This window comes from Toxotes jaculatrix, chromosome 22 (genome assembly GCF_017976425.1).
Source record: "Toxotes jaculatrix isolate fToxJac2 chromosome 22, fToxJac2.pri, whole genome shotgun sequence".
Taxonomy (NCBI): domain Eukaryota; kingdom Metazoa; phylum Chordata; class Actinopteri; family Toxotidae; genus Toxotes; species Toxotes jaculatrix.
The window spans coordinates 16,300,603-16,313,500 of NC_054415.1; the positions used below are offsets into that span (position 1 = coordinate 16,300,603).

The window sequence follows — 12,898 nt, forward strand, 5'->3', positions numbered from 1 at the left end:
CAAAATGTTCTTCAATGTTTTCAATGCTGAAACTAAATTCACCTGTATTTTAATAAGGGTTTACAGCTGTAGGAATTCTATCTATTGAATTAAATTAAACTAAATTAACAAACATTGTCCCCATCTGAAAAATTTGGGCTCTTTAAGTTTCAGAAACTGAAGAACAATTAATATTAATATTAATATTAATATTTTCCCCCACTAATAATTAAATGTTTTCCTGAACTTCATTATTGTATCCCAGCATCTGGAAACACAGACTGATGTGATGATGGAATTAAAAAATTGGACATTTTTAGTTGATTTAACTCAGAAATAAGAAAATGAATATATATTTACAATATATTAAAGATGATGAGAAATTTGTATTTCTAATGGATGTGCACACTGTACATGCATGAACTGTAGTCTATGGGCAAAAGACACTTTTAACACACTGGGTGCTTTTTATTGAAATAATAATAATAAATATCAGAACAGAGTCGTCAGTCCAACGCAGACACCGAAACTCTATTTGTCTGGTGATGCACAACTGCCGCTGTCATGGCTGTCAGTAGCGCTTCCTGTTTGAGCAGGTCTACTCGGGGTTAATGCCACTCATCACGCTACATGTCCGTGTAACAAATCAACCCAGTAACGGTGCAGTAGTCGGGGGAGGAATCTCAGTAGTCCACATTGCATGTCCTCAGCAAACAGTTTGTACATTAAGAAATCCAGTATGATTACTAACAAGTAGAAAACAAAAACAAAATAAAACAAAAAAACGTCTGTAGAGCAGTAAATGCCTACTTGTGAATCAGTGAATCAACTGTGTATTAATCCGCTCCTGAAAATAGTACCCTCCAAATTCTCTCTTTTCTGTTTGAGTGAAGTGCTCAGCTGTTTTAGGAAATCAATGAAAGTTTGTTTTTAAATTAAGATTTAGCCTTATCCTCCTTTAAAAGCATTACACATTCCCAGTTTTATTGTCCACAAGGACAAGCGAGGACAAGAGAGGTTGCCAGGTTTGTTACCAGTAGACCAGTAGACATACTTTTGTCTCTTCAGACAGCTAGCTCTGGACTTATCGCACAGACATGGCAAGAAAGTGAATGAGTGCACCTCCCAAAATGTTGAACTATTCCATTAAAACATGATGAAACAGGAGGATTCACTCAGTATGCTCTTTAAATAAACCAAACTGCAAGTGGCTTGTTCACCTTGCACTCTCCACTGTTAGCAACTGTTTTCCAGTGTTTACTACACTGGTTTAAAGAAAGGAACTTGCTTACATGAGTCAAAATTCATTCTGGACCTTGGGAATTCATAGTTTGACAAAATTATCTGATAGTCCACTGTCTAGATTTTGGAAGAGCTTAAGTCATGTGACGACTGGAAACTCAATCCCCTAATGAAGTGCATGAGACGTGGCTGAAAGCTCTGGAAAAAGCTAGTAAGTGGACTTCGAGTTCAGACTGTTTTGTTGAACATCTTCGGTGTTACTGAAATGGCAACATTGGTAATGTGAAATTATAAATGAATGTGTGAGACATACATGTAACGCACACACACACAGACTTGTTTCACTACTCATGTGGGGTACCCTCACTGACATAATGCATTCACTAGCCCATTACCCTAAACTTAACCATCCCAAATAAATGCCTGACCTTAGCCCTTAACCCAAGTAAACCCAAAAACTCTAAACCCAAGTCTTAGTGACCTAGATGTTTGTCCCCACAGTGAAATGAGTCCCCCACGGGTTAGTATGCAGTCAGTTTAAGTCCCCACAGGGATATAAAAACAAGCCCCCACACAGACAAACACACATACACAGTGTTACAGTCTCGTCCGGAAACCAGTAGATAACTTTGAAAACTTTAAGCTGGAAGATATAAAAATAAATGGAGGGTAAACACACACCAGAGCACACACATCTTTGTAATATCTCTTTCTCACACACACACACACACACTTGGACAGCACATTAAAAACAGCCAGCTTGGTGCCTGTACTTTGGTAGGAATGTCCATGCAGCCACAGGTTGACTTCCTGACTCTGATCCACATCACTGGGATCCGTTTTTGTGTTCATCCACAGGATTATGAGCTGAGAAAATGCCCAAACCAAGTCCGGGGAGAGGGGGGGGCATGGAGAGCTGGAGACTCCACAGGACCGCACTGTGTGAGTCCACAATCATCTCTGTAGTCCTTGTTCCAGTGCATCAGTTATAGCTCCGTCTCTTCCTGAGGTCGTCTCTTCTTTCCACATCCCATAGGCATGCTCGCTAATGCTAATGCTAACAAGGGTGTGAGGATATTCATAGTTCATCACAGTTTATCTAGTTCTACCTAACGGAGCAAAGCTAGGCTACACAGCTAGCACACAGGGAAAGGTCTGCTGCTGCTACTAGAACTTTAAAGAACCATTCATCTTCTTGTGAGTTTTTATTACTGTCAGCAATTTTAGACTGATTTCCTTACTTCCAGGCAGCCTGATCCAAATTGCTGCACTGGGTGATATGTTCCTTCGTTACCGTGAACACACACACACTGTAGTTTATTCTGATTCAGTCCCACACACACACTGTCCTGCTGCTGGAAATACTCACTAGAGCATCAAATGTGGATTCATCCACCACTGAAAATAGTCCCCAACAAATGCACTACTTCTTCCTGCTTCTTTGATAAAATGAATTAGCCATTTTAAAAAATGAAACAGCTAGGACCAACGGGCTTGGAGCTGAGAGCCATGGACAGTAGTGTGTGAGATGGTGATTTTCATTGTGTACTGGACTGAACTAAAACCAAAGTCTACCTGGAAGGCGGGAAGTCAGTTTGAAACTGATCTTATGTTTAGAAACTTTTTCACTGTCATGTAAAACACTTGAGATTTGTTGTTAATGAAGTGAATCATGATATAGCAGTGGTTGTGGTTTAATGAAAAAAAAAAAGTCCCTCAGATCCACAGGTGGATTAATAATACAGCATCCAAGTTAATGGTTGATCCAAAGTCCTGAACTCTCACATCAAGCAGTGGAACATCCTGCTTTGGTAAATAAATGTCTCTTTAATTTCCTCAACTGTCCCCTCATTTCTGTCCCTGTTACTCCATCTAATCGCAGAGCCAACTGGCTTAAAGAGGGCAGAGCAGGTGAAGCTGGTGGTGGTGGAGGTGAAAGAGGTTTTGGGGAAAAACAGGCGGCTCCCCAGAGGTCTTCGTCCTGGAGCTAAAGATCGATACCTTTTACCAGTGAGGATTCCAGTGTGATGGGGAAGTCGTGAAGCGTTTCCAGGACACCGATGAGGGCGTTGACAGTGGTGCGGTCTCTGAGCAGGGCCGTGTCCTCATACATCTGTTGGATCACAGGGCACTCCACCAGCAGGGGGAGCCACTGGGGCAGCAGGCGGTCTCTGCAAAGTAAACAGTGGGGATGAACTAGGATAAGATCTTGACTATTCAATAATTCACAAAGTCAACTCTGTGAGAAGTTAAAGCCACTCCAGAGACCTGACTCACTGAGACCAGCTCACAGTCTGTAATGTGTGTAAGTTCTTGGAAAAATAACAAAGTCAGTGAACTTTTGAAAGCATATGTTGATGGTGGGAGAGTTAATCAGGATCCAATCAGCCCACCAATGAATCTATTTATCCATCCATGTCAGCTTGAACCCTAAAGGACACCGGTGTGGTCCTGACACTGACCTGGCTCCAAGGCACACCAGCAGCTGGAACTTCCCATCCTTTCCGATGTTCCTTGGGGTGGAGTTGATTGCGTTGATGTAGTGACAGAGTGATTGACAAGTCATCCCCCCCGTCTCCTGAAGGTCTCCCATCTGGTCAGCTGACTCAATGTAGGCAACGGCCTTCTCTGCATATGTTTAAAGAGCGGACATTAGTCTCTCTGACAGAAATCAAAGAGTTCATTCATCATTTCCAGCAGAAGGTGGTGCTGCAGCTCTTTCCCTCACCCACAAAGTCCCACACGAACACCGTCTTCTGGAAGAGCCGGGCAGACTTGAAGCCGTGATGGAAAAACTGCTCCAGAGCTGCCACCAAGCTGTTCTCTCCGCACAGAAGCACCGTCAGGCTGCCCCTCTGCACCCAAGACCGCCAGGACACCAAGGATCCACACAGAAAATAAGAATAAGAAATACACAGAGAACAGAAATCAGAATGTATGTCAGGCTCCAAAAACCACTTTAAGTCCACGTTTATCAGCCATGAAGGGTTCAGAGACAGAACAGCAATGATTCAGCTAATATTAAAAAAAAAGAAGAAAGAGCTTCTTCACTATAAAACAGTGGAACTGTGACTTTGAGGATGACATCAGTGACGAACCTCTTTCTCTGGCTTGTGAAAGTGTTTGACGATATTGTTCACTGCCTCCCCGATGGCTTCCTGGATCTGGCCTGAGGTTGGTTCTGGAATCAGGACAACAGCTGCATCAGTACAGAAGCTCTGAGAACAGAATTTTCTAAATCAAACGTACAAAAACATAGAGCTGAACAGCTTATTCAATAAACGAAAAAGAAAAAGGCCAAATAATTAAAACATTTGAGATACTTTTTATGTCTAGTTGGGTGTTTAATTCACAGCCTCAGTATTTCTAAAATCTCCTGAATGTATTTCCCCTGATCTGATCAGTCCCAGGCCCTGACGGATACTGACTGCATCCTCGTCCCGACAGCGACGTGATGCTGATGCGTCTGGTCTGGGACGGTGAGCGCTGCAGCGGAGGCGTACGGCAGCCTCTCCCAGATTCGTCCTCGCTGCCGGGCACCATCAGCTCACCGATCAGAACCCTCTCCAGGCTGCCGTCGTCTACGCCCTTACCGAGCCATCGGCCACATGGGAACCTGGAGGGAACCACACAACATTCATTACCACACAGCGTCCTGCGGCCTCATGATCTCTCTACAGAAAATGCCAAAAAAAAATCTGCAAATGTGGATTAATCTGCCGCTGAAAATAGTCCCCAACAAATGCACTATTACTCTGCTGACATATATATTTGGCGGGGCTGCAGTTAAAGATTGTTTTCGTCAGTGATTAATCTTTTAAATCCGTTTTTTTTAGAATGTAAAAACAAAACAAAAGAACTAATGCCTCCTCCACTCACCTGTATGTGTGTCCTGTGATCTCATTGCGCACCACGACACAGTCCACCAGCCATTTGGCCAGAAGACCAGCGTTGTCATGTCCCAGCTGCACTGTGGTCAGCTTCCCCAGGTTCTGGCACTAAACACAGACACACAAACAGCGAGAAAATCTAGTTGATACAGAGTATTTTTTTTAAATTCAATTAAATATAACTTAGTTATATTTAATTTTACTATTAAGATTTTTTTTCTCCATTTTTTTGCATTTTCCTGTTTAATTCATGGACTTCAAATGAGAATGAGTTGAATTCATGCTTTTCAAAAGAGGCTATCCCAACATGCACTGCACTGACATCGGCTAGACTTAGTAAGTCATAACGCCCAGCTACATTAAACATTAATATGTATATTATAGAGTTAAGGGTGGGAGTGTATCTCAAGTAAAGGCGGTGTTTCTATTCTGAAAACACTTTGTAGCAGATAACAGAGCAGGACAACGGTGCCTACAGGGGAAAAAGACAATGACACCAATGGGAAAATAAGTATGTCAAAGAGGGGGGAGGTGGATGATGATGAAGGGGGGGGGGGAATGGAGCAGGGGCATCCTCTAACCTTGAACAAGGCGTAGATGTGCGTGTGAGGCCTGAAGGCAGACTGAGGGAGATGGAAACACTTGTTAAGACACAATGGACAGACAATGAAAATGGAGGTATGGCGATCACGGAACCAAAACACAAACATCATCCGTCATGCAAACTGAAAAAGACACTTCAGCAGTGCAGACATGCAGCGTGAGAAGACAAGACAAAGACAAGGAAAACCTTCTATGCTAGCTGTCACCCACTGTCTTAAGTTAGCTTGAGTCCTGCAGCTGTCCAATAATATGTAGGAAATAATGTGTTTCTATGTTTTTAGGAATACAGGTTTTAGTGAACACTGAAGATTCTGAAGTTCAGTACTCTGATTTATTTTTAGACGGCGCCACTTTATTACAACTGGGGTCTTTTTTCTGTGCTTTCATTCATCATTAGTATCAGAAATAATAACAATGCACTGACCATGTTCATTGCTGAGACTGCTTCCCAACCCACTGTCTAACCAGGCCACTTAATGGCTGGATTTCCACGTTTCCTACATGTAGTCACGCCCTGAATCATCATTCTATCCTTAATGATGTCTGGCTCATGTCTTGTTCTATGGATTAGAGGAATCTCACATAGATTAAACTTAAACCAGTGTTGTGCTGCTAGCAAGCATGAGTGTGATGGTTCCACTCTGAACAAAAGGTGCCAGACACACAAACACACAACCCAACGCCCGCACACCACACCCCCTGGTGCCCGTTAGAGGTCGGCGCTACTTACGTCAAAGGCCATCTCCAGGACGTTCTTGGGGATCTGCATGATACCTGAGTCTCCCAGCTCCCCCGACACACACACCCAGGGGTTGGAGGTGGTCATGGCATTGCTCAGCTTCTTGATGGGGATGATGACGACTCGGTACGGGATCACTGCAGGGACAAACGTTCAGTGTCAGAAGAGATTGTGAATTCGCAGATTTGTCTCAGCCTTGCCCCATTTCCATGTTATCCATCTACTTTCCTCTTGGTTTCCTTGTTCACTAACAAAAGTAAATCTCTGGACAAACTAACTACTAACTACCAACCTTGTTCGTCATAGTTTGCTTTAAATATTGTAGATAATAGTGGACTTCTGGTTCCAGTTAACCTTGAATGCAGTTAAAAGCCAGTGCCCATGTTTTAGTAATAATTATTTTATATCCCATAAGTGTCAAGGATTTTTTTGGATCTACAGGAGGGATCCTCTCCACTCCACCACTGGGTATTTTCAGTTAAACTATGAGACGTGTTGTCACGAAACATATTTCACTGTGAGTCTGAGCTGATATTGGGTGGAAGGCGCGCAATGCGGCCGAGGGAGAACTCACTGATGGTGGTGAAGACGCTGGTGAAGCAGAAGTAGTCGACAGTGTTGAGCGACAGCAGGTGGAAGAGGAACTGCTCCTTCTCCTCCTCGCAGCGCAGGAAAGCATAACGCTTGTACAGCTTCCTGTAGGCAAAGCACACGCACGCCGGGTTCATGATCAAATGCAGGATAATCTTATCTACTGATGTTTTACCTGCTGTCTGACGACCACCGTCTCTAAAAACCCAGAGAAGCCAGGCTGACTAAGGGATGCATGAATGTGCTCATTGCTGCCCCTTGTGGCTCAGACGGAAAATGCAATCGCGTTACCTGCGGTGGCTGTTAGCATTCTGCTCCTTGGTGAGATTTATGCTTCATACTGAACTATTTTCAAACAGTATGTTAAACTTTAATGAGAGAAAAGACTGCAAGGATGGGGACAAACTAGCTGCTTTGGCAAATGAACATCTGGTTCACGTCCCCACCTTGAACCTGAACCTGAAACTGAACCCAGTTATCTATATTATGAGTGTGTGTGTTTGTGTGTGTGTTTTGTTGGACATATATCAGAAGCATTCTCACTTAGTTAAGGCTTGACGGGACAGCAGCTGTTTGAGGTGCTGAGAGAGGACCTTCTTCTCCAGTGACAGACGGATCCAGGCTCTGGCTCGGCCCACGTCTGTCTTGATTTCCGACATACTCTGAATGTGCCTGAAGAGACAGAGGATGGAATGATAGACATTTATTGACAGCACGTAAATAGTCAACTTCCTGTTTCACCACTGTGACATTTTTTTCTTTGTCGGTTCCAGGCAAAAATCTTTTCATATCACTGGTCTGTCTTGTGTCACCTGGAATCCCACAATGCCTTGTGAAATGAATTCATCTCATGAGTAGGGGAGACCTGAGCTGTGCTAAACCCTCTTACTTTTGTGGGCTGCAGTGTGAACCGAAAGATGGCTGAACACCGATTTCAAATTTCCAGACATGTTGCGTATCAGACGAGACAAAAAAATATATTCATTTAGTAAAATAGTGTGAGGATGTCAGGCACTGCAGAGGAAGAGGAGGTGTGACTTTCTTAAACTGCCTATCTGAAGTCGACCTAGAACTCAAAGAGTGGGTGGATTTCTCATGACAACATCCTGTCGTCTCTAGAGGACAGGATGTTGAGGCATGTACCTCATATCCTGGATAAGGGACAAACGGAGATATGGCATCGATATGGACGAATCCGACTTCCTCCTCTCAGGAACGTATGATGCTGTTGAGGAGAAATACAGGATACAGCTTCAGAAATGTGTATCATAGAGACTAAGACTCACAGTGTGTGTGTGTGTACTTGTAGATCTATCATTGTGAGGACCAATCTGTTTTGAGCACAGACCTTATGGAGTGAGGATTTGGTCAGTCCTCACAACTTTAAAGGGCTGTTTGAGGGTTAAGACCTACTTTTAGGGTTCAGGTTCGAATCAGGTTTAGCTTAGGGTTAGGATTAAGGGCTAGGAAATGCATTATGTCATTGGGTGTCCTTACAAAGCTGTAAGTACAAGTATACGTGTTTGTGTGTGGGCTGGTTGTTACATGGTGAATCAGTCTGCTGCTGCTCCAGCTTCTCCTCTCGGGACTGGTAGTGCAGCAGGTGGGACCAAAGGGCCGACTTCCCCTGGGGTGTGAAAGGAGTATACATCAGAAAACCAAAGTCACAATGAACACAGGTGACAACAGCTAACATGCTAACAGCTGACATGATAACAGCTAACGCATTCACCGAAAAGGAAAATGAGGCCTTATCAAAGAAGATTAATCAGGTCGTGACCTTTTAGCTTCAGTATCCAACATGTTTGTAAATATCTGATTAACCACAGTTTATGCTGACAGTGTGTGTGTCATCAGATCAGTATCATCTATGCTTCCCTGTGTGTCGTATGTGTATGTGTGTGTGCTGACCTGCTTGACCTGCAGCCCGTGGCTCCAGATCCTCTCCAGCAGGTCACACAGGCTGGCGATCAGAGTGTTCTCCTCCAGTCCGGTGATGTTGGCCTCGCCGTGGCCCAGCTCCACCGCCTCCCGTCCCATCTTCTCCACCAGCATGCGCTTGGTCTGAACACACACACACACATCAGAAACTGCATCAGAAAACTCCTCAGAGCTTTGAGTTTGTGAAAACCACACGGGGGGCTGTGCGTGATCGGGAACTACGTCAGTTGCAGAGACATTTGTAAAGCACATGAGGAACACTGCTGTGGATGTCTACTCCACCTTCATGCGACACTCTTTGAGAAGCCCCTCCACAAACTTCCAGTTGGTCTGGGCGATGACGGCAGGAGACAGATCAGACAGTTTGGGCTGTCGCAGGTTCTTCCCCAGGCCACGGGCTTCCTGCATGTACTTCTGAACAGCAAAGAAAACCAGTTAGTGAGCTCTGGAGAACGCACATGCTCCGATCAGGGACACTGACCTGAATGTTATTTTAGTATGAAATAAAGAGAGGTACTTTAACGGTCACGATCTGTGTTGCCTTTGAAGTAACTGTGAAGAATTTATCTTTAACACACACACACTAAGGCTTGAGACGTTAAACCTCACTGACAGATAACTTTATCTGATTTGAATCAGCTGTGTCTCTGCTGTCACTGTAAACAGGATAAATGATGCTCCATGATCAGTGACCTGACTTCCCTTTTTTTTTTTAACAGGCATTTGATGTTGATTCTTTTCAGGGAACAAAACTCTTCCCACCATTGGAGAATTGATGATTAAAAACAGCTCACAGTTTAGTTAAGTACTGCTGTTGTTACTACAGACTTGTGATTTTCTGATGTGAGAAGCACACCAACACTCCAAAGGAGGGGGGTACACGTCAGGCAACAGGAAAGGTTGTGATGCAGGAGAGGAGTGAAAGCCAGTGAAAGCCAGTTAGTGCTAATGACAGTAACATAACATACAAACTATTTTCCAGTGCTGAGTTCTCATGTAATAATTTAGTACTGACTGCTGAGAACTCATGTAATAATGTAGTAATGACTGCGTAGTACTCATGTAGTAGTGTTTGCAGAACTGCAGGCGACAGGAAGCACACACTCACACACACTGGCTTCGCTGTAAACAGATACAATAGCTACAACTAATACCTCAATGATTGTTTTGCTTTTGCTTGTTTTCAGGACAGAGCCTTTCAGTAAACCAGCCAGCTGGGATCCTGGCTAAGAGGAGTGGAGATCAGGGTGGAGATGAGGGGTGGAAAGGGGGGCGTGGGTTTGTGAGAGAGGGAGTCTACAACATGGGCAGCTCGTCCACATACCAGGCAGGACACAGAGGCAGATTTTTTAGGCGGTTTGATAGGTGGAGGGGACGCATTGTCCCACTCCCAAAATGCCATGGAGTTCTGCAGGACCACACAGCCCTCCACCTGCTGAGAAGGGAGAGTCCGGCACGGGGGACACACACACCAGCAGACAGGAGAGGACAGAAACAAAAGGACAGAGTGGAAAAAGAAAGCAGAGAAGGCAGCATGCACATGAAGAAAAAAAAAGACAAAAGACAAAAGCAAGTTCAAACTGAAATCAACAGAAATTCATGTCAACAGAACAAAGACGAACAAAAATATGACACCATGAGACAGAGAGAGAAAATAAACAGCTGCAGACCAGAGGAGGAGGAGAGGACACGTGGAGGACAGGTAATGAGGAGGTTCTCTACCTCTTTCAAGTCGTTATCGAGGTTCAAATGCTCTGTTTGTTGTCTGTGGCGGTCTTTCCTTCGCTGAGCTGTCATTGTCCTATGAGACCACCTGCAAATCAAACACATGTCACTGCGTCTATTGGACCTTTATCAAATGGCTGAATGCTGTTGCTGGAAACAAGGTGGACGAGCGGAGGTGTGCTGGCCGGTCTCTTGCGCTTGTACCTGTGAAGAGAGGAAGGGTTGACTCACTTGTTATTGGTTGGACCCGTGTTGAGCACGTCAGCCTGCAGTTTGGGGAAGAAGCCCTGCTCGTATTTGCCCTGGCCGATCTTCATGTCCAGTAGGTGGGGGTGGATGGCCGTGTGGTCAATCTTCATTAGCCGCTGCTCGATGGTCTGGGCTGTGGAGGGGAGACAAAAATAGGTAATACATTACTGTAGGGACTATAAAACCTATAATTCGTGTGAGACATATGCAGAGGACAGGCTCCTTTCTCATGTGAATAGAACAGTTGTAAAGTAGTTTCACAGCAAGGTTACTGGAGTCCGTGTAAACACAACTAGTTGTAACGTCATGCTAACATTGACGAGTCAGACTTATTTTCTGTGACGTCATCATGTTCCCACAACTTCCTGAGAAAAGTAAGATCCAATTTGTTATGAACAGACCATTATGCTTTAATCAGAGAGGCGGAAGCTGAGGGTGTAATGACAAAGACAGGTCTCACTGTGACCTCTCACCGAGGGACAACTGTGGAAGTGTTCTGGGTTAAGCAGCCCCGCTCGAGTGCTGAACTTATTGTGTGTTGGATTGAAAAATGAGCTCACCCTTTACATGGCTCAGTCCGACAGTATGAACAGAGTGGAAGCACGACATGGACAAACACGCACACATGCCAAAAACAGCGGAGAGTTTGCAGTTAGCAATAATGATCTGAGCTGCCAAACTGAAAGTTGATACAATCACTGTGTGTTTTGTCATACACAGCTACTCGCTGGGTTGTTTTGAATCATCGTAATATCTCTCTGACATATCAGGCCAAATCAGTTCCCACAGCTGTTTCAGTATGAATTCAGAACATTCCATAACATCATATTGTGAAATGTTTGTGTTCTTTAGATTGATGGTTGATGATCTGGACGGGTTCAGTCAGCACTGAAATATTTCATATGGACAGCTATCATCTGTGATATATCTTTGCTATGTTTTTATACATAATTAAATACAGATGTAGAAATTTTGGCATATTAATATATCAGTGTCATAATACATCAACATAATATCTGTTTAATGTTAAAGGTGTTACTTTCAAGTGATTAACCCATTCAGACCAACTCTGCATCTGACCTCAGCCCTACATAGCATTTTAGCTGCTTTAAGCTAATTGTTTTTGTTTCACAGAGGCTAAGGTTCTGTTTTGGTTCAGGCTCTCATCCGCCTTGTTTAAAAATGCAACAGGCAATATTTTGTTTTCAGCACAAAAGCCCCTGATAAACCCACTGTTCACAACCTGCTCAGCAAACACAGTTAGCAATTACCTAGTGAGTGTAGTAGAGCACTGAGGAGCTAAACGGCCAGATATTTTTCTCAGGTGTAGGAGGAGACCAAACCTGAGCACACTGAGAAAATTGTGGACTGAAAGTTGGCTCAGAGGGTGGCCAGAAAAATGACTCCGCGTGTATGCTGTGTTGTTTTTACAGAGCCGGAGTCAGGATGTGGCCAGCCTAGCTTAGTGTAAAGATTTTCCAGCTGTCTTATTTAATCCGTGCACAAAATAACAAAGCAGCAATGTGTGGTTTAAGAGAGAAGTGAGTGTTAGCATAACTGTGTAAATGATGTGGTTGCCATAATGTTGTAGGTGTGCTCTAGAGTTCGGCATCCAGCAAACTAGACTAACTAAATCTATGGCTACATGGATCTCAAGATGCTAAAAGAAGACAAAAAGCTCTTAGCATGTTGCTCTGGAGGAAAAAATTAAAACTTTTTTTTTTTTTTTTCAAAATTAACACTCAAACTGAGAGGCCAATTTAGTTTTTTAATTTTTAAAGTGTAAATACAACACCTTTAAAAGATGTTTATGGGCATTATTTCAATCTTTCAACATCCTGGCCACCATATTCATATTTATATATGTAAAAAAATATGTGTTTCAGATTGAGTAATATTCATAGTTTCAAATGAATGAGTCATTTAGTAATTAGTCTAC

General features: G+C 43.5%; 1 protein-coding gene across 7 annotated transcripts in view; it reads right to left on the reverse strand.

Moving 5' to 3' along the window:
- Window positions 1-423: 423 nt before the first annotated feature.
- The window catches only part of dennd5b (DENN/MADD domain containing 5B), a 52,981-nt gene continuing 40,506 nt past the window's right edge, over window positions 424-12,898 (reverse strand). For 2 of the 7 annotated variants that reach the window (XM_041030003.1, XM_041030001.1), the window contains 16 exons: window positions 10,942-11,092; window positions 10,708-10,798; window positions 9,268-9,399; window positions 8,956-9,108; window positions 8,590-8,671; window positions 8,188-8,269; window positions 7,588-7,716; window positions 7,028-7,149; window positions 6,445-6,590; window positions 5,693-5,734; window positions 5,101-5,219; window positions 4,650-4,837; window positions 4,320-4,402; window positions 3,950-4,076; window positions 3,684-3,849; window positions 424-3,392 (listed from right to left, as the gene is read on the reverse strand). In XM_041030003.1, coding sequence (XP_040885937.1) covers window positions 3,209-3,392; window positions 3,684-3,849; window positions 3,950-4,076; window positions 4,320-4,402; window positions 4,650-4,837; window positions 5,101-5,219; window positions 5,693-5,734; window positions 6,445-6,590; window positions 7,028-7,149; window positions 7,588-7,716; window positions 8,188-8,269; window positions 8,590-8,671; window positions 8,956-9,108; window positions 9,268-9,399; window positions 10,708-10,798; window positions 10,942-11,092 — 1,997 coding nt within the window. In that variant the 3' untranslated portion in view covers window positions 424-3,208. Of the gene's footprint in view, window positions 3,393-3,683; window positions 3,850-3,949; window positions 4,077-4,319; window positions 4,403-4,649; window positions 4,838-5,100; window positions 5,220-5,692; window positions 5,735-5,832; window positions 6,355-6,393; window positions 6,591-7,027; window positions 7,150-7,587; window positions 7,717-8,187; window positions 8,270-8,589; window positions 8,672-8,955; window positions 9,109-9,267; window positions 9,400-10,309; window positions 10,421-10,674; window positions 10,799-10,941; window positions 11,093-12,898 lie in introns of those variants that run through there. The other 5 variants (XM_041030004.1, XM_041030002.1, XM_041030006.1 and 2 more) reach the window with 4 other exon arrangements.